Raw genomic sequence first — 22051 nt, 5'->3', positions numbered from 1 at the left:
AGGTTACCATCACACTGTGAGTCTGGTATGTTAGAACATAATTATGAATTTGTTAAATTAATTACATCTATATTATATGATCACTAAATATATTTCATTCTACACCACCAGATGCCGCACCTCGACATCATAAGTATACTCGTAATGTTTAATTATATTTTTTATTTAAATCGTATTATGTATTTAATTATTTTTCTTATAATATTTGTAGCATCGGATGGAGGGTGAAAGAGAAACGCAGATCCAGACGCAGTCTACTACTTTTAGATCATCCGCGGCAGGAGCATTTAACGAGCAGGATATTATGGAATAGTTTCTGGGCACTCGCAGAGGACACAAGACTAGAGTGGGTCGCACACGTAGAAGAATACTTACAACAAATGTGATGCTAGTGATGTTGCTAATTTAGGAGATTAGATTTTTATTAATGTAATAATTTTTATTTTCGTACATTTCTACTATAATTACATTTTTATTTTATTTTATTAATTAATTTTTACAATAATAATTTTTAATTCTATTTTTTATTATTTATTAATTATATTTAATATTAGGTTTAAATATAGTAATATACAACATTAATTATTAAAATGAGAAAAAATAAATAAAAGATTAAAATATTATTTACGACGACAAATGTGGTCGAAAAAAATATAACCCACGTCAGCTAATTCTGCATCTTTTGCGACAACTTAATTTGTAAAATTTCATTGCAAATACTCAATGTCATGTCATCTTAACAATGTAACCGACGAAATAATTATAGCGACTCATTTGCGACGATTGTCGTCGCAAATATAATTGTGACGACTGATTGTCGTCGCAAAAATTATTTTTGTGACGAATTTATTGTAGCAACAGGTTTGCGACGACAAGTGGTCACGACAGGTTTGCAACGATTTTTTGCCGTTGCTAATAGCCCTATTTCTTGTAGTGTAGAATGGAACGGTGTTATCCGCACTGTTAATATGGCGAGATATTGAGTGAGTGTATTTTACATAAGGAGACTATGTAGAATAGGGACACAGACACAATATGAGTTTCTGATAATTTTCGTTAAGTATAGAGATTCTAATTGAGTCTAACGATGGTCATATATAGAATGATCTTAATCCTGAGTTCTTAGCATACTCCTATTTATGGATTTGTGTCTTTTAATTTACTTGGCACAAATTCTGAGATCCTGAATCACATTCCTTGTATTTTGGAAACATGTTGAAGTGGGTAGCTGAAAATGCTATTATACGAGATGAAATTAATTCCTTCTTGAGAGAGAAGAAGATAATAATTCTCTTGAGAGTTGATTCGGTACTTAGACCAATAGGAGTTCCTATTCATTAATTTATTTTATGAATCACTGTCCATTAGAGAATCAATGGTACTCAAGGATAAAGATATAATTAGAAAGGTTAACGGATTTCATCTAGCTCTAATTATGAATTATTTATGGAGGATTGACTATATCAAATGGACACTTCACAATTTAGAAGTAATTTATGTCTATAATTACGAGAGTGCAATTTCAAGTTTATCGTGGAGTAACTATTAGAATTAATAAGATTAATTAATTAATTAAAGTATTTGATTAATTATTAATTTTATTAGAGCTTAGAATTATAGGTCTATGAGTCCCCGTGTCGTCTTTGTAATTCTACAAGACACTAAGGGCAAAATGGAAATTTTAGAATTATAAAATTCTAAAATAAATACTGAAGGATAATTAATTATTATTTAAATAATGTGATTATTTAAATTTAAATTTGAATTTTAGATCACTTATGTGAAGGCGTTCATATAGTGTGAACGCACAGTACAGTGTGAAACCCCTTGAGATTTAGTTACTTGGTCTCCAAGTAATACATTTAACTTACTTGATAAGTTGTTCAATTTAGAATTCAAATTAATTTTAAGTTTGACTTAAATAGGAATTTAAATTTGAGTCAAAATTTGACTATTTGAAAAATGCAGAATCTTGCCCTAATTCACTACAGATATTGGCGCCTACCACAGGGATTTTATCCCTTAATATGGCCGGCCATACTAAGAAAAGGAGTGGGATTTTTTGTATCAAAATTCAAGTTGGAGATAATTATCAAGTTTTATATTGGAGATAAAGATTAGACTTCTTCTCGGAGTCTGACTACTACTCTATAAAATAAGATATTGTAGAAAATTGTGAGACACAATTTTTTCTCTACTAAGTGTTAGTGGCCGAATTTATTATAGAGTGGGAAGGAAAAATTTTCTCCAAAAACTCCACATTGTGCATTTGTTGGTGTTCGTGGAAATCTCAAGTGTTCTTACTAGTCCCATTTTATTTCAGGTGTGCCCACACACACGTTCTTTGTAGATTCAAAGAATTGACAAGGAAGATTCGGGTGTTCTAAACTAGCATTGGAGCAAGAAACATTTGAGGTCAAAAAACAAAAGTTATCATCATAATCGGTTGTTAGGTATATTTCCTAATCCGGTTCTTGGTAAATAAATTAATGTGATGAATTTATTCATGCATAAATTAATATAATCTATAGAGTATCTCAAAAGTTTTATGAAAATTTTTGTTATACACAATCCGCTACTCACACGCTTCCGCATCCGAAATCGTTTCAGAAACCAATAATGGGGACATGATCGCCGTTATTACAACACAAATAAAAATATAAAATAGAAAAACATAAAAAACTCTATAAAGATCCTATGAAATCAAACCAGTAAAATAAAGCCCCTCAACATCGGAGGTATGTGAAACACGGTAGGAATGACATCAGAGAAAAGTTCCTGAAACGGCAACAAAAGCACTGGAGACATGGCGCACGCGTCCCACGTGTCACTGCCAATAAGCGGTGATTGCCACACGCTCTGGACCATCTTTCTCACCTCCCTTCCACGATCTAATTCCCGGAGTTTCAACGAAACCTCAAGGTGAATGCATGCCAGATCTAAGGTAGAAGATTAGAAATTGCTTCCCCTTGAACAACTCTATTTCGGTGACTATCCGCACTTTCGTTGGTATGAACCCAATATCGGTGATTTTTGCGATCTCTCTGACGAACTTTAAAGACCGGTTGCCCGATGAATAGCCGGACCACCGCCCCAGAGAACTCCACCTCTAAATTTGTTGCAGAGCACTTCTCTCTAATTTTCTCTCTCTAGAACTCTGACGGCTAGGGCTTCTGTGAAGGCTATGTTTTTAATTAACACTTTATTTGGTGTTTCATTTAATTAGCATTAAGTTTGAAATTTTATCTCGTGTTAAGTTTGTCATTATAATTGGCTACGCATGTTTCTGTTCCTTCTATGTTTGATAGAGTGAAAAACATAGGATAAAAGAAATTGGAGGACAATTTTTGTAAACTTTTTTTAATCAAAAAATACTCTTTTTTTCTTTTCATTTTCCCTCAATCTCTACTTTTTTCTGTCTCTTTTATTTACTCTCCTTTTCATTCGCTTACTACATTTTTTTTACTCCTCAATCTTCAATCTTTATTTGTCGATTACCACACTCTACCAGTATATTTATATCAATCACATAATTCAATTTTTAAATTATGAAAAAAGTAATAGTGCAAGCTCGTACTAATATAAACGTTGCTATTTATTTAATAATGATAATATCTTCTAATAACATTTACCTAGAAGTGCATCTATAAAAAATAGAAAGAAAAAAGCACAAAATCAAATATAGAATGATAACTGCCACAAAAAGAAACTAATTGACAAAAGAACTCAGATTTAAAAAAAAAAAAAAAAAAATGGCGTTGAAAGAAACCTATTGGCAAAAGAGATAAGGCAGAAATTTTGAGGTCAAATAATTTTTTTAAAAAAAAATTAATACGTAAATAAACGCACACATATATGTATAATTTATTATTGTTTTTTTATTATGTTAATTCATGTTTTTAACTAAAGTTTGAAATTGATTATTCGATTATATAAAAAAAAAATTTATCATGATTATTTAACATTTACGCCCTATTTTCATGCGAATACCTAACGAATCTTGCGTACATGAGGTGGCTTCGAAAAATTATGTACTTTTAAATTATACCACTAAACTGTTTATATATGCAATCTCATATAGAAGTAATTCGATATATATACGATGAGGTCGACAATAAGGAAAAAATAAATAAAAATCACGAAACATTGTTTTGCGTTACAGTTTAATTTACCTAAACTCTAGCCTTGCTAGCAATTTCAACTATGCCTTGCTAAAAACCAAAATTCAAGCTAAGAAAAAAAAAGAAAAAAAAACAATAGATAATTTGACTATTTACAAAACTGCTGGGCGATTAATATCATTACCGATTCAAAACCTCTCAGCGGCTTCCATGCAGTGCTAGAACTTTGGGCGGACGGGCCTGCCCGAAGCCTGAATTTTTTGGGTTCGGCGGGCTGACCCAACAGCCGGCCCTTCCAATGGATTATTTTAGTTATGGTGGTATTTCTGTTGATGCCCAACACAACGTGGGAAAAAGGCAATTTCCTACTAATGAATTTATTACGTAGGAATCGTAAACACAACCAACTGAGGAACCTGCTAATCCGAGCCGTGGTGGACGTACTGGAGGTCGTGGTAGCAATGGTGGTGGGCATGGAGAAGTGGTGAGTGCAAGTGCTACTGCGTCGGCATGTGTCGCAGGCTCCAAGAGGAAATGCAAGCGCAAGTCGACAGTTTGGGATCATTTCGATACAATTGAGGAGATCGACACAGACGGTAACACTAAACATATAGATCTGTGTAAATATTATTTATCTAAATTACAAGGTGACATTATTTACAGTACAACACACTTGAGAAAACACTCCGAAAAGTATCTTCGAAAGCTTAGCCAATCTGGTAGAGCCGAACTCTGCCAAACACAGTTATCTTTTGATCGCGCAACCAGTGGTCTAGCCATTTAGAAATACGATCCGCAAGTAGATCGTATGGAAGTTGCACGAATGATAGCTGCATTAATCAGCTACTTAGTTTTGTAGAGCATCCTAGTTGGCAATGATATATTAAAATTGTACATAATCCTAATGGACAGTTCACTTCAAAAACTACTCTTAGGAAAGATTTGTTAAAATTATTTAGAAAAGAAAAAGAAGCATTAATAAACCTTTTATACTCGACTAGCGGTTACATTCCGTTAACGGCAGATATTTGATGTGCCGTTGCCAATAAAAATTATTTAGATGTAACCGGATATTACTTTAAAGGATTCGATTTAGATAAGAAAATATTAGGTTTTAAATGTGTTTTAGGATCACATAACGTCGATTTAATATATAATACAATTTTAAATGTAATTATTGAATTTAGATTAAGAGATAAAGTAATGGCTATAATATTAGGTAATGCTAATGCAATTGAGTACTTTGAAAATGATTTAAGTTTATTCAGTGATGGTACTATTTTTTATCAAAGTGCATGCCACGTTATTAATTTAATAATTAAATCCAGTTTAAAAGAAATGGCTACTCACATTAAAAGAATTAGAGATACTATCGCATGGATTCAAGGTAGTAACCAAAGAGAACAAGATTGGTTTAAGTTCTTACAAGCATTAAGTCTACCTCCTAGAGCATTAGCCTTAGATATGCCTGTAAGATGGAACTCAACTTATATTATGCTTCAACATTGCATCCTCTATAAGGATGTTATAATAAACTATATCTGTGCAAAATTAGGAACATGACATATAAACGCATATGATTGGTAAATTACCGAAATTTTGTATTAATTTTTAGGTAGGTTTCATGAAGTTACTTTAAAACTTAGTGGAACGTATTACCCAACATTACCTTTAGCTTTAGGTGAACTTTTAAGAATTAGTATTTTAGTTAGTGAATTTATGGCAGACTCAATCTTAGGAGTTCCTATCGCTTCTATGGAAAAGAAATTTAAAAAATATTGGTCTAAATTGCCTTTATTTTATGGTTTTGGTATTATTTTTTATCCTATATTAAAATTAGATAGTTTAGAATGTGGTTTAGAAAACTTAAGTGAATTTTTAGGCATCAATTGTTCTGATCAATTTCCAACAATAGAGGTAAAAATATTTTCAATCTCTAGTAAATATGAGAATAGGTTTAGAAACACAAACTCTTGAGTACAGGAACCGCAACAACAAGATGAAAATCCGCATTTATTCTTGAATGTTTTCGGGTTGAAGAAGAAGATGATGATGACTCAAATAGAAGCTGAGAGTGGATCTTCATCAACAGGTGGTGGCGGCAGCGGCGGTGGCTTCAACGAGCTTATGGTGATCCTCATCTAGGGCTTAGTAGTTGACGGTACTGGAGAATCACTTGACTTAGTTCAATGGTCGAGGGCACGAGCATTAACTTGGCCAGTCCTAACTCGATTAGCAATTGATATTTTTTCGATCCCAGTTTCTATTGTTTCATCAGAACAAGCCTTATGACTGAAAGAATACTTGAGGAACACCGAAACACATTGCAAAGGGACACTATTGAAGCCTTGGTCTGCATTAAGGATTAGGATCATGCCCATCAACGTTTACAAGATACAAGTTCGCCAGCAAGTCAAGAATTGATCAATGAATTTAATAGATTAACATTTAATTTTGAAGACGATCCTTCAACTTCAAATTAAATTGTAATTTGTAAATATGTATTTACTTTTGACATTGTAATTGTATACTTAGACTTTATAAGTTTGTAAAATTTATAATTCGTCCCAAAATGATTGCACTCTTTTTCCTTATCAAGTTTTTATCCCAATTGGATTTTTCTTGGTAAGGTTTTTAATTAGGCAATCATGAATTACGAATTTAAAAATTAATATACAAAACTAATTTATTAAATTGTGTTAATAATATGTATTGAATGTTGATTTTAGTTTTTATATAATTTTAACACAGAATAACTTAATAATTATTTATATACAAATACAATTACTAAATAATAGTATATTATATAAAATATATATATATATACAATATTATAAAAATTAAAAAATATAATAATAAAAAATTTCGCGCAATTTAGGCGTGCTCGGGTAACCAAAACTAGGCTCGCGGCCCGTCCATGGGCTTTCCGGGCTCTGGCGGAAGGCTTGGAAAATTCATATGGGTCAGGTCGGCCGTCAAGCTCAAAATTAATTTTTTCGGATGGTCGCGGACGGCCCCATCCAAAGTTCCAACACTACTTCCATGAGAGAAAAGAAATTCCATAATGCAATGCAAGTAAATGGGTCATATTATCATATGAATAGAAGGGACTCCAAGGAAAACAATGTTGAAATCAACCCTGGGCCAAGCCCATGAGCTAAATTGATTTAGCCCAATTCAATAGAATAATTTCTCTCTCACACATTGTATATCCTTTGGGATCCTGGTGTACATAAAGCTAGTAGTTCACCGATTGAATCCAAGTGTTGGAAAGTTTTTACACACGCCGTTGATGAGGCCATTGCCTTATCTGAAGCCTATATATTGTATAGGCCTTGTTCGTTTAGTACATTTGAGTTAAAAAGTAAATTTATATGAAATAAAACACTACAAAAAAAATTTAATTTAAATTTTTATTAAAAAAAACACTATAGCAAAAAGTTTAAGTTATGATTTTAACGGTGAATACGAGTTAAAGAAGCCAAGAGAAAGCTTCAAGAAAGCACTGAATTGGAGGCCAAGTAGCTATTAGAGCATCTCCGATGCGAATACTAATGTTAATTGTATATTTAGAAAAAAGTATAAAGTATGTAATTTTCATTTGTTCTCAAATGCATAATACTATTTGAAATGCTAAATTTACTTTTCCCTATAATCATTAAGTTTTGTAAGTTGTAAAAGTAAATTTTTTTAAAAATAATTAGAAAATACAAAAATTGCTATGATTACATGAGAAAGTAAACATTTCAAACAACAATAATCAAATGTCAAATTTATCATATGTTATATTTAGTGAGAAATTTACCACAAAGTATAACATATAGTAAATTTAGCATCACAAATAGTAATGCATTGCAAAGTATTTATTTAACCTTCTCTTTTCTTTTCTTTTTTTCGTCGATATTCATGTAATGCTAAGCTTAATTTACCTAATTTTAACCAGAAAGGTTGACCAAGTTTGTCAAGCGTAAGAGATTTTAGGTTCCGTAAAATGGTCTCATTGAACTTTTAGTTTTGACTAAACTTTGTTAAAAGGGAGGATTCTAAGATGAAACCAAAAACACATTAATGTTATTTAATTCCTAAAAAACACATCGTAACACATGACATTTTTTATAAAACACATAGGATATTTTCATCAATAAATAAATAATTGAATAAGACATGACAATTTTGTAACACATGACATTTTTTCATCGATAAATAAATAATTGAATAATCATTAAAACCACACATATATATATTTCTAACGAATAAAAAAAAAAAAACAACCGTGCCACTTAATTTAGATTTAAGTGGCCCAGTCTCAATTAATTATAAGAATTCTATTCAGCTGTTTACATTTTTTAAAATCATATAGACTAGAGCCTTTCGCCACTTCATTCCCGATTTTGCGCGTTTCTTAAATTTAATGAGGTGGATTCCACTGGCCTGTCAACCAATAGAATATGCTAGTGCTCTTAACCTCTTTTTTAAATAAAGGAAAAGTTAATTGGGAAAAAAAAAAGCAAGAAAGATCTTACAAACATATATAAATCATAAGATCAAATTAAGCACACCACACTACATGCAGTTGAGGCCAGCTTATTTTATTACATACACGCAACATATATATAGTAGTACAAAATTACTAGCTTTCTCTTGATATCATGATCAGAGAGCTCATAACATATGATGATTTATTCGATCTCGTCCCTTTATATATTAAATTACGCCTGATCGACAGGCATTTTGAGCATCCCATATTTTGGATTCCTAAGACTAAACCCATAAGGCCTTTGATTATAGCAATCCAAGTTATCCCCAGGGTCCACTCCCAGCAAGCCACAGTACCTCAAATAGAAACCAATTCTATCTTCCACCCTATCATCAGGACCCGGGAAACCGCATTCTAGACCTCCATTGATGATGTTGGTGGTCATACCGTAGCCAGGAAGTCGGCCGGCTGCTATGTCTGCTGGAGTTGGCGTCCATTGACCGGTCATAACATCGTGGCATGAAGGTTTCGGGGCTTGTGGAGTCATCCAAAACCATATGGCTGTCTCGAATGATACAATGACGTCTGTGGCAACCAGATCGGGATTGCTAAGTAGGTTTAATCCAAGTGCGGCTCCTGCTGGTCCGTAATTGAAGTTGCTGATATGTTTCAAAAACTAATTTTTTTAACAAACAATTATGAGAGAAAATAACTGATATTTTTTAAAAAGTTGTTCACTTACGAACAATCACATCTTAATTATTTTAAAATAAGCGCAGTAATTAATTAATTAATTCAATTTCTAGATTACTACTTACTAACTGAGTTGGATTGGTCCTCGGCCGTAATAACTTTGACCAGGAACACAAGGCCATTCAGTGCTAGGAACACAGTAGCCAGCTGGGGTTCCTAGCTCCCTATTATAGCAATATCCCCAGGCATACGGACCATCCGGTGCTGTGGGCCATCCTCCTACACGTGCGCAAAACAATAATATAAGTAGTCACGATATACATAGATATACATACATACATAATTTCTTAAAAAATAGAAGAGAGTGATCAATTAGGTAGTATCAAATTAGATCATAAATACGTATATACATGTAAAACGGTCAAATTCATATATATATATATATATATATATATATACCACGTTTATTAAATTTTTATATTTAATAATAAACGCTCATAAAAACGTAATTATTAAAAACCCCATCTATATATGCATACAAGTACCTCTGGTTTCATGAGAAGTTTGGCCGAAGAAAGCCGCGATCTCTCTCTTACGATCTTCAAGAGTGCCGGTAGCACCAAACTCAGGGAAACGTCTGGCGGCGGTAACGAAACCGTCGTAAGTGTAGAAGCCTACAGCACAATTCGGATCATCGTTTCGATGGAGAAGCATTTCTTCGAAGAGGGACTCAGAAACGATATTGGCGATGTCGTCGGGAGAAGGGGGAGGCGGCGGGACATAGGGAGGAGGTGGTGAAGGCGGTGGAGGCGGTGGAGACGGTGGCGGTGGAGGAGTAGGAGCGGGGCATTGGCATTGGCAGTTTCCGGGGGCACAGTAGGCGTCGGTGGTGCCGCAGTATCCGTAGCTGCTGCAACAATACCCCTCCGGACAGTTACAATTGGGATATTGTGTTCCACATTGTTGAGCCCCGGATGTTCCTACCAACAAGCCAAGGGACAAGATTATTATAAAACTAGCACTGCGCAAGTTAATCATCTTGATTTTCTCTTGCACTGAGTAGTAAGGTGGTTCATGAATGAGATTGCAACGTGTCTATATATAGTGTTTCAACCCCACCTACCTCCAAACCACGTTTTTTTAATTTCCTTTTTTGATTAGATAGTAAATGCACTCACTTAAAATGTCTATATATAGTGGTTCCTTTTTTGAAACATGGAGTCATGATTCGTACATATGTCTATAAATTTATTTACTTTATTAATTATGGCTAGATTCAGATTTTTTTTTTATTTCATGTTTTTTTTTTTCTTTTCACTAATGCAATGGATCAGTAGGAGATTTACCTAACACCATCCAATTTCTTTAAAGAAATGCTTCCCCTAATCATAGTACGTAGAGAGCGTATTAAGTTAAAAAAAAAAAAATATATGTGAGAGCGTTTTTTTGAATAAGTAGTAAATGCACTGTTACCTCCAAAATATGTTCATTCATTTGAATACATTTTCTTTCTTTCTTTGAACCCTCCGTACCTTTCTTTTTTTTTAATTAGTACTAACGGTAATACACAGTTGAGACAATGAAAATTTATTAATTAATCAATATATTATTTAACCGAGTTTAATTAGTACTCTTGAGACCAAGCCAGGACCGGCTAAAAATATTATTTAATTGGAGTTATTAATTTATCGAGGTAATATTGTATTACATGTTTCATTCATCTGAATATATTTTATGTTTTATGGTTTTTTTCTTTTCTTTTTTTTTTTTTTTTTTTGTATTACGGTGTTGATCGATCTATAATTCAGGTATATGGCCTCCAAAGCGGCTAACCCATATTTTTCTAATAGGGTTTTGGAATTCCTCCTACTATTCGGAAACACGTATTTCTATTAACTAAGACTACAATAATAATATTACATCTGAGATATGTTCGAGTTTTGCTTGAATGTCTGGTTTGTACTCACTTAACTTTATTAATTTCTTTATTATCTTTCTTTTTGAAACATGGAGTCATTATTCGTACTCAATTAACTGTGTCCATTATCCCTCTGACTAAATTTATTTACTTTATTAAATATGGCTAGATTCAGATTTTTTTTATTTCATGTAATTTTTTTTCTTTTCATTAATACAATAGATCAGTAGGAAATTTACCTAATATTTATATGGGTGTGGGAAATCTCATTCACTTACTCAGCTTTATTCTTATAAAATGAGAGTGTATGTCATGACTGGGAAATTTATCGAAAAAATTATTGTATAAGATAACATTTCTTAGAATTCTTTATATTATGAATATGAATACTTTTATGATAAATATTTGTTGATATTAATATTGAATAGTAACTTATAAGTTAAAGATCAAAAATTTCTGAATTATATATGATGCAGTTACCGAATTTCACACTGTAATTAAGAAAGAGGCGTGGAACGCTGTGTTATTCTCACAAGAGGACAAACACATGAATATTAAGTTTATAAAATGAAAAAGAATTGAAAAGACGTCAATTCTAGGGTTTTAGAAACAGTTAGAATGAAAAATGGACGAAAAAGGGGTTCGGAACACCGAACTGAGAAAATTAGGGTTTTTGACCGATTAGGATTCACCGAGTCAAAATTTGTTGACCAAGATTCGACCAATAGGTCACTCTTGAAAAGTTAGTCAAGGTTGAGTAAAGTTGACCAACTGTCTGAAAAACGTAGATAAAACGCGTACCGGATAGGAATTAAACAGAACTAAAATAAGATAGTTATTAAAAATGAATGGTTGAAATTTAAGGTGATAAATAGATGGAGGGCTGAGATTAGGACACATGGAAAAGGGAAGGATGGCCAGCCAAGCTTAGGAGAGAAGCGAGAAAATATGTTTTTTTTTTTTTTTTTTGCAAAATAGACTCTAGAAAATGTCAAAATTGCACCCCAAGTCCCTATCCTATTATGACCGGTTCTTTTAAGGGGGAAAAATGCAACCAAAATGTTCATTTTCCATGCACAAGCACCAGAGAACACTCAGCCAAAGAGAGAGGAAAAAAAACTTCCTAAAGTGGGAAAAACAAGTTCAAATCGAAATCGGTGGAAAATCACCATTGATTAGTGTCACTATAGCTTTCTCTTCATTCTTATAAGGTAAAATTTTAATTTTTCTCCTTATTTCCTACATAGCTGTACGTCCATGAATAGTAGAGACCATGGAAATGTTTTGCTAAGGATGATAATTTGCTTATTGTTATTAATGGTATCGAAAAACCTAATGACCAAAGGATAAATTTTTTGTTTATGGAAATTCTTGTGAGAATGATGATGAAACCCTACAGCTTGTGTTGTTTATGATGATGTGAAGAATGAGAAAGGCTGTGTTATGTGTTTGAAAGGTTAAAACAACGGATAAAATGAGCTATGGTTAGCTTGAAAAATACGAAAATTAGGCAGAATTCTACTGAAATTTAGTTTGAGAATGTGAACCAAATCCAGTTATAATAAAGAATAGGAGGAATGAGATGTGTGAAATAAGTTGATCAGGTGATCGAAGATGTGTGAAAATAGAAAATGATGAAAAATCTCAATTTCATACCAAAATCAAAAACTAAGCTATTTACCAGAAAATTGTACCCGACTCTTATTTGGCTAGAGGATCAAGATAGAAGTTGTATGTATCCAACTACATGAATGAGATTGCAACGTGTCTATATATAGTGTTTCAACCCCACCTACCTCCAAACCACGTTTTTTAATTTCCTTTTCTGATTAGGTAGTACATGCACTCACTTAAAATGTCTATATATAGTGGTTCCTTTTTTGAAACATGAAGTCATTATTCGTACTCACTTATCTTTGTCCATTATCCCTCTGACTAAATTTATTTACTTTATTAATTATGGCTAGATTCAGATATTTTTTTATTTCTTGTTTTTTTTCTTTTATAAACTCTCTTTTCGATTATTCAAATAAAATTGGGGTTAATATAATTTTAGTAATTTGAAAACAACAATCCTCGTGGGACGATATTCTTATTCACTATTATATTACTTGGTTGCGATAGTGTATACTTGCGTTACGATTTTTCACAACAAGTTTTTCGCGCCGTTGCCGGTGATTGTTTTGTTTTTACTAATATCGATACCAAATAACTCTAGTTTTACTTTGAATTTTATTTTGTTATTTATTTTCTTGTTCTTGTTTTGTGCTCTACAGGAATTTACTCTATGTGCATGTGAAAGTTTGGGAGCAGTATTCTACTTCCTCTTGATTCAAAAATTGAGCGTACTTGTCGAAGAAATAGAAAAGATAAGAGAGTAACTGTCATTCAGTCGCAAGAAACTATGGCTGATCCTGAAAGGGCAATAAATGAGAACAACAACAACAACATACCACTGAACAATCCACCAGTGGTTAATCAGCCAATGGCTTTGCGAGATTATGCATTGCCACCAACCGGTGTTCAATCAGTGATCAAGAGGCCTGCTATTCAGGCGAATAATTTTGAATTGAAGCTGGTGATGTTGCAGATGATTCAAGCGATCCAATTTAATGGATTGCCGAATGAAGATCCTAATGCTCACATCATAAATTTTCTGGAGATTTACAATACTGTCAAATACAATGGAGTTAATGATGAATCTCTTCGACTTCGGTTGTTTCCTTTCTCTTTGAGAGATAAAGCAAAACATTGGTTGAATTCACTGCCGCCAAATTCGATCACTAGTTGGGAAGACTTAGTTCAGAAGTTCCTTTCTAAGTTTTTCCCACCGGCTAAAATAGCGAAGATGCGCATCGAGATCAATAATTTTGCTCAATATGAAGGTGAAACTCTATATGAAGCATGAGAGAGATACAAAGAATTACTGAGAAGTTGTCCTCATCATGGTCTACCTAAATAGATGCAAGTCCATAATTTCTACAATGGGTTGAATGGCACTACAAGAACTTTAATCGATGCATCTGCAGGAGGAGCATTAATGAAGAAAAATGAAGATGAAGCATATGAGTTGCTAGAAGATATGGCAACCAATAATTACCAGTGGCCTAGTGAAAGAAGCATACCAAAGAAGACAGCCGGACTACATGAGATTGATGCCATCACTAATTTGACTGCCCAAATTGCTTCTCTTTCCAAACAATTACAGAATACTCAATTGACAACCAATGCCATCCAAACATCATCCCCAGTGTGTGAATTTTACAGCGGATCTCACCAAAGTTCTGAATGTCAAGCTGACACAGGTACAAATGGAGCAGGCTCAATATGTGGGGAATTACAATAGGCAGCTTAACAACCCTTACTCCAACAGGTTTAATTAAGGATGGCATAATTAGCCAAACTTGTCTTGAAGAAACACATAAAATGTGTTGCGGCCCGAACAGAGCAACCCGCCACACGAGAAGAAGGTGAATCTGGAAGATACAATGGCTCAATTGGCTACATCTCACACGCAATACATGAATGAAACCAGGACAAATTTTGAGGATCAATCGGCTCAGATAAAAAACTTAAAGGTGCAAATCAGTCAAATGGCTAATATGTTTTCTGAGAGGCAACAGGGAAATTTGCCTAGCACATCTGAAGTGAATCCAAAAAGAGATGGGAAGGAGTGTTGCAAGCAGTTACCTTGAGAAGTCGTAAAGAATTAGAAGCTCCAATGAGAATTGAAAAGCTTGACAAAGATTTCAGCACACCATAGCTGCAAGATGTGCCACCCAGAACAATCATCACAAACATATAAATACGATAATGAAGTCAAAAAATAAGTACTAACCTTCTTATTGCGATGCCGAGAGTATGATACCCGACCATGTAAGTTTGGATACTTTTGGTTGCTACAATTAGTTTTATTTGTCTCTGATATTTTCTGTTTATGATTAACTGTAATAAGTAATAGTTACTTGAAATTATGTATAAAAATTCATCAAGTTCTAACAAATCTATAATTACTTGAAATTTGTCACCGGAGAACCTATCGTAACAATGATCCTAATGAAGTTGATTCCTCATGTTACTCGAGAGACTTTCTCTATTCGTTTGAAGTGGCAGTGCAAGGAACTTTTCTAGTCCTTATAGCACTTTGCTGCCTCCCTATCAACAACGGACCTCATAATACCGTTCTTATAGTTGTAGTCCATGTTAAACCAGTCCTTACAAAACAGTTTCACATCGTTAAAATGCATTGTTAACTTTAGTATAAACTATACAAATTATTGTATAAAAAAATACCAGCATCCGGCTCTGAATTGTCCTCTTGTCCTTGTCGCTAATGTCCTTCCAAGCATCGTGGAATGGCTCGCATATGTCCCTGGTATGAATACCAACTACACTATCACACAAGGACAGCTGATATGGCCAGCTAATATGGAAGGGCTCGCTAATGTCCTTCCATGTACTATACAATAGATCAAAACCAAATCGATGTATATGCGCTCTCACAGTTTCTACTAGATGCATTTCATGGTTTCTACATTTCACACAAGGACAACTGATATGGCCAATTGAAGTTGCATAAGATTTGGCGACCTCAATAAAAGCAGATAACGCATTCCAATATTCATCCGACAATCGGTTCCTCAAATAAATCCAACTTTTGTCAATCGACATTTCAACTATAAACAACAACAGACATAACAATTTATTAATGTGTTTAATTAATTTAAATTTTACTCTTTATTAACACAATTAAATTTTATTTATTAAAATTTGTTAATGAACTTATTAAAATTCTCATTTTCTAACTAAATTTCGGCAGCATAATGACTTATTTTTCATATGATCCAAAAATCAAAACCTACAGAAAAACAACTTTAAAAGATTTCAGCACACCATAGCTGCAAGATGTGCCACCCAGAACAAGAATCATAAACATATACTAAATTTTAACAATATAAGAAAATCATATTTCAAATATTGTCATCATAATCCGGAATTCATACAACCAAAAACTACAACAATTTTAAACTAAATAAATATAAAAACTTACAAAGTTCAAACCCACTAAACGGGTGCTGAAAATAGCAGGATTACATCAGAGGAACCGTGCAAACAGTGACGAAGGCGAAAAATCAAACGCCTACATCAAATTAAAACATCTAACATAATTTTCAAACACCAAAATTAACATTTTATTAACATCTAGAGTAACATATAGACACAATTCTTAATTAATCAATGCAAGTTTAAATTTTCACATTCACGGAACTATAAAAAATGACTAAACTCGAACAAAATTTCCAAACAAAATCTCTAATATTCAACTCCTAGAGCATCTAAATTCTCGTAACTCAATCGAAACACATACTCAATCCTAACTCAATCCGTTTTCTTCTTCCATTTTCTCAGCAACCAAACAAAAATTACAAAAAGAAAATAAAGGAGAAAACCCACCTCTCTGCAATCCTGGCGGGGGCAGGGCGGCGGGAGCAGTGGCGGCGGCCAGAGAGGGGAAGGAGAGAGGAGGGGTCGGGAGGGAGGGGAGAGAGAAAGAAGAGAGAGAGGAGAGGGAGAGAGAGAGAGAGAGAGAGAGAGAGAGAGAGAGAGAGAGAGAGAAGGGAAGAGGGAGAGAAAGAAGGGAAGAGAGAGAAGCGAAGAGAGAGAAGGGGAGGCCGGCGGCGGGGGCAACGGCGGCGGCGATGAGAATAGGAGGTAGAGAGAGAGAGATTTTGCAGGAGAGAGAGAGTGTCGGGGGAAAATGAAGAAGAAGAAGATAGGGTATATTATGTCAGATTTATTTGCGACGACATTGTCGTCGCGAATAAATTTAAAATGTCGTCACAAATAATAAACAGCTGTCAATTATTTGCGACGACATTATCTCATCACAAATAATTTTGAAGTCATCGCAAATAATCATTTTTCCCACGCCTACTTTTTCGTGAAATCTTAAAAAGATTATTTGTGACGACAAAGAGACATTGTCGTCGCAAATAACCTAAACTATTTGCGACGACAAATGTCGTCACAAATAGTAAGAGATTTGCGACGACTCATTGTCGCAAAAAAATAGATTACCTTGGCGCCAAAAATCCGCGCCATTGAAATTTACGTGCCAAAATTATTTGCGATGACATGTAAGTTATTAACGACGACATGATTATTTTATTTAACGGGGAGTAATTACGACGACATGTCGTCACAAATATGGTATTATTTGCGACGACAAATGTCGTCGCAAAAAAAGTCGTCGCAAATGACCTTTATTGTTGTAGTGATATATGATGAGGTAGACAATAAGGAAAAAGTAAAAATAAAATAAAAATAAAAATCACAAAACATTGTTTTACGTAACAGTTTAATTTACCTAAATTTTAGCCTTACTAGCAATTCCAGCTATGCCTTGTTAAAAACGTTCTAGTCAAAATTCAAGCTAAGAAAAAAAAACAGTACATAATTCGACTATTTACAAAACTGCTCAGTGACTAATATCAAATGCACAAATTCATAATAATGATATTTAAAATGTTAAATTTACTTTGTTTTATAATCCTTAAGCTTTGAAAATTGTAAAAATAAACTTTTCTTTTAAAAAAATTAAAAATGGAAAAATTACTATGATTACATGAAAAGGTAAACATTTCAATTAATAATAATTAAATGTGAATTTTGTAGCAATTAAATACATAAATTCTCTTCGCTTTTTTACATTTTTTGAAATTATATGGACTAGAAACTGAACGCATTGCCGCGCCTTCGTCACTTCATTCCGCATTTTGCGGATTTCTTAGATTTAGATTTAACCTCTTTTTTTTAAATAAAATAAAAGTTAATTGAAAAAGAAAAAAACAGAAGGATCTTGCAAACATATATAAATCATAAGATCGATTTAAGCACACCACACTAGAGCTTATTATTTTATTACTACAAGAAGTTGAGGCCTGTTTATTTTATTACATACACGCAACATATATATATATATATATATAGTAGCAAATTACTAGCTTTCTCTTGATATCATGATCAGAAAGCTCATAACATATGATGATTTATTCGATCTCGTCCCATTATATATTACATTATACCTGATCGATAGGCATTTTGAGTATCCCGTACTTTGGATTCCTAAGAGTAACCCCATAAGGCCTTTGATTATAGCAATTTAAGTTATCCCCAGGGCTCACTCCCACCAAGCCGCCACAATACCTCTCAAAGAAGCCAATTCTATCTTCCACCCTAGAATCAGTACCATGGCCGCATTCTAGACCTCCATTGATAATGTTGGTGGTCAAACCGTAGCCCGGAAGTCGGTTGGCTCCCATGTCAGCTTGACTTGGCGTCCATTGGCCGGTGATAACACCGTGGCATGAAGGTTTGGGGGCCTTCAACATCTATACTGCCGAGCACCGGTTATCATTCCAGTATTTCAACATCTGATCAAGCAACGATCTACACTGCCGACGTCGCCGCTACTCAAGGTTGGTGTAGAGGGTGTCGCCGGCATTGAACCGCCACATTGGCTTTGGCAGTTCTTTCCACATTAGGGGTCTGTGGAGCCACACCACCCATATGCGCTGCAACACAAATTATTGGGACATCAACTGCCTCCCGCTTGTCTTCCACATTTCTTTTTCTTTTTCAAATTTCCTTGATTTTTAGTATTTTGAAAAGATTGAGAGATTGCTTTGGCATTTATAGATCATGATATGCACAGAAAGAGTTAGCTTTTAGCTTAAGAAAATTCAAAAAAGATGGCGGACTTTTGTTTCCATTAATTCTGTTTTCGCATATTCTTCAAGATGTCTAAAAAGTCAAAGTAATAATGCCCATACTCGTGACCAATGCCCATACTCCAAACTGCCCAAATATCTTCTTGCATTTTTTTATTCTTGAATTAATTTAGAAAAAAAATATCTTCTTGATTTGCTACCTAAGTGCTTTTGTCTCTTTATGAGACAATAATATTTAAAACTACTTTATTAATGGGTCATAACAACTAAAGTCTAGCGAAGGTCAAAAGTCACATTAGTCTAAATCAAATTTAACAAACCGATAAGAGGTATAATTTTAATTTCACTGCGGATATTAATGAAAATCGTTCTCGAAGTGCTAAATAAGAGTCTTAATTGGTAATCTTTCGTCATTATACCACTACTACCAGTCGTAGAATCAATACGTATATACACACATGAGGGGAATGTTATAAAAATACACCTGATCTTTTCTGTGTTTTTTTGTTTTAGAATTAATGGAATACAATATTTTAAATACTTCAAACTTCTGAAATCCGAATGACACGAGGATGAATGTCCATAAATTGACTAATATCGGTCGTAGTATAATTCCAACAGGCTGCTTGGATAAAAGTAGTATAAAATCATGTAAAGGATATGCATTTTTTTTTCTTTTTCGATTTAGTCAAACAAGTTGGGTAAAATTATTGTTGGAAACACAACATTTTATCTTGTAGTATTTATTGAACAAAACATTGATGCTAAAGCTTTTCCGTATTTGCTCTTAAATTTTCTTCTTTATCAGAATGGGCGTAGGATTAAATGAAATTTTCAGTTGCCAGAATTTGAGATGGGATATCCATAAAAGTCGTTTATATTTAACGTGCGATTCAGAAAACAATATGTAATTCACAAATTGAGAATTTAAAACGCATGTCGTAGACATGTCGCGATTTAAGGGGACGACGTGCCGTGTGTTGTAAGTGAAACCAAGCGTTATGTATATCTTAGAAAAACACCATGTAATTTATAGAATCGGTTTGCCGTGTTGATCTTTTATATTTGAATCGATAAGTCATTTCTATCTGATTGCATGTTTTGGTGATGTTGTTCATGAAAACTACATGTCATTCATATCTGAAGGATGTTGTGATCATTCTAAAACGACATGACATTTTTCCCAACGCTTTGCCATTCCTTCACCTCCAACAAATTTATATTGTATATATAGAAATCAAGGAAGCGGATCATTCTTGTCACTAGTTTTTTAACTTTTTTTTTTTTCTTTGTAAAATTATTCTTTCAGCTGTCTCTCTACTCTGCACGGTTCTGTCTTACGCGGAAATAAGGCTCACTTTCAATGTGACGAAGTTATAAAATCAATGTATCATTCAAATAAAAACAAAAAACAAAAAGATATATATAAAACCATATATTAAGATGAGAAAAAAGGAACTTTCCCATTACATATTATTCAGTGGACTTTATTTAGTGGAGCCGGATCAAGAGATCATTCTCTTTTTAATATTTTAAGATAAGATAATCATTTAGGCGAAAGGACTTTGACTATAACAATCCAAGTTGTTCCCAAATAACTCACTCGCAATATGTCACAGTACCTTTTATAGAAACCGATCCTATCAGCCACCCTAGCATCTTGACCCTTCCCACACTCCAATCCACCGTTGATTATGTTCGTGATCACACCGTAGCCCGGAACCCGACCTGCTGACCGGTCAGCATCGGATGGTGTCCATCTTCCTATGATCACGTTGTGGCTAGACGGCTTGTTTTCTTGTGGTGTCATCCAGAACCATATAGCTGTATTGAATGATATGATTGGGTTTGTGGCAAGTAAATTCGGGTTGTTTATCAAGTCAAACCCCAATTGCTTGACCTGCTTGTCGATAATTGTAGTCACTGGAAGAAATTAAATCAACTGACCAAAAAATTGTAAAAAGCTTCAAACTTGTTTGAGTTTTTAGAATTTGCCTACTAGTTAATTTATAAGCAACAAATTATTAGTATACAATGAACACTACTACACAAGTTTATTTAATTAGAGCTAGCTACTAGATGCTCATATTCTTTGTTTGTAGATGTATTTTTGTATTAGACAAGTAACACGGAGATATTCGTGTGATTTGATCGGAAAGAGGAAGATAAAACTTAATAACAAATTAAGAATTACTATATTAATACGTACTGAGTGAGTTGGATTAGAGGTGTCAAATAGGTCAGGCCGTCTATGGCCGTAACAGTGTTGGGTTCGGCATGGCCCGGTACGGTATTGTTACGGGTCATGCTGGCCTGGTACGTTTGATGGGCTAGGGCTAGGCCGCGACTTCTCAACCCGCGGCCCGGCCCAAGCCCAATTCAGCCCGCAAAATGCCCTTGATCGGCCCGGCCCAAGCATGTGTTCGGCCCGCGAAACAGCCTGCCAGAAGCCATCCCAGCCCGCCAGGTTTGTGACCGTTGGGCCCGCGAAGGGCCTAACAGTCACAAACTAAAAATTTGCCTCAAAAATCCCCTATAAATACCCCTTAATCCCACTCTAAATCCCACACAACAATCCACTCTCAACTTCTCATCTCACTCTCATTCTATCTCTCATCTTGTCTCTTTGATTTTGATTCTAAGCTTTTCTCTCGCGATCACTCATTTTCTTGCTTTTTCATTTACAAAGTTCAATCAATTTCCAGAAAATTACTGCATCAAATTTTTCTGATTTCACTGCTCTTCCTATGCTTGGTGATGAAGCATTTTTTGAGGATGAAAAGTTAGCTCACAACCCCACCCCCACAGAACTGGAAACAGCTCCAGTTGATAATGCTTCAGTGCAAAACGAGGAAGTTGGATAGCGTAGCAGGGGGAAAAAGACCACGAACTGCTCCGGCATGGTAGCATTTCACAGAGGAGCCCCTACCAAATCTAAACACAGGTGAAATAGAAATTCGCGCGGTATGTAAATATTGTAAAAAGTATTTTTTTAATAAAAAGTGTTGAGTACTAGTCATCTGGATAGACAGTGGAAAGCATGCCTACTGTTGCAGCAAGGTGGGAGTGTGGACTCTCGTCAACAAACACTATCACTCACATAACAAGGGTT

General features: G+C 34.2%; 2 protein-coding genes and 1 non-coding gene across 3 annotated transcripts; all 3 read right to left on the bottom strand.

Annotated features, from left to right (window-relative positions):
* Positions 1–8638: 8638 nt before the first annotated feature.
* On the bottom strand, positions 8639–10364 carry LOC21411792 (endochitinase). The gene is made up of 3 exons (XM_024177049.1): positions 9837–10364; positions 9417–9570; positions 8639–9257 (listed from the first exon to the last, which is right to left on the bottom strand). Exons 1-3 carry the CDS (start codon positions 10327–10329, stop codon positions 8831–8833), a joined length of 1074 nt encoding a protein of 357 aa, XP_024032817.1. The 5' UTR covers positions 10330–10364; the 3' UTR covers positions 8639–8830.
* A 3693-nt stretch (positions 10365–14057) lies between these two features.
* Positions 14058–14161, bottom strand: LOC112095330. Its single transcript, XR_002903781.1, has one exon. It is a non-coding gene; the product is annotated as a small nucleolar RNA R71 (small nucleolar RNA).
* Positions 14162–20485: 6324 nt separating this feature from the next.
* LOC112095315 (endochitinase A2-like) lies at positions 20486–21841 on the bottom strand. Its single transcript, XM_024177036.1, has 2 exons — positions 21751–21841; positions 20486–20862 (listed from the first exon to the last, which is right to left on the bottom strand). The coding sequence occupies exons 1-2, from the start codon at positions 21839–21841 to the stop codon at positions 20486–20488; spliced, it is 468 nt and encodes a 155-aa protein (XP_024032804.1).
* Between the last annotated feature and the right edge of the window lie 210 nt (positions 21842–22051).

The sequence above is a fragment of the Morus notabilis genome, unplaced genomic scaffold (assembly GCF_000414095.1).
Source record: "Morus notabilis unplaced genomic scaffold, ASM41409v2 Scaffold384, whole genome shotgun sequence".
Lineage (NCBI taxonomy): Eukaryota > Viridiplantae > Streptophyta > Magnoliopsida > Rosales > Moraceae > Morus > Morus notabilis.
Note: the sequence above shows the minus strand (reverse complement) of the source record. Positions and strands in the feature narration are given on the sequence as shown.

Excerpts from the sequence above, each read along its gene's own strand:
- LOC112095315 (XM_024177036.1), bottom strand. The coding sequence starts at position 21,841 with ATGCCGGAGCAGTTCGTGGTCTTTTTCCCCCTGCTACGCTATCCAACT. Across the intron at positions 20,863-21,750 it reads ATCAACTGGAGCTGTTTCCA|TGACTACAATTATCGACAAG; the intron begins GTTCTGTGGGGG and ends AATTTCTTCCAG.
- LOC21411792 (XM_024177049.1), bottom strand. The coding sequence starts at position 10,329 with ATGATTAACTTGCGCAGTGCTAGTTTTATAATAATCTTGTCCCTTGGC. Across the intron at positions 9,571-9,836 it reads AACTTCTCATGAAACCAGAG|GAGGATGGCCCACAGCACCG; the intron begins GTACTTGTATGC and ends GCGCACGTGTAG. Across the intron at positions 9,258-9,416 it reads GGACCAATCCAACTCAGTTA|CAACTTCAATTACGGACCAG; the intron begins GTAAGTAGTAAT and ends GAAACATATCAG.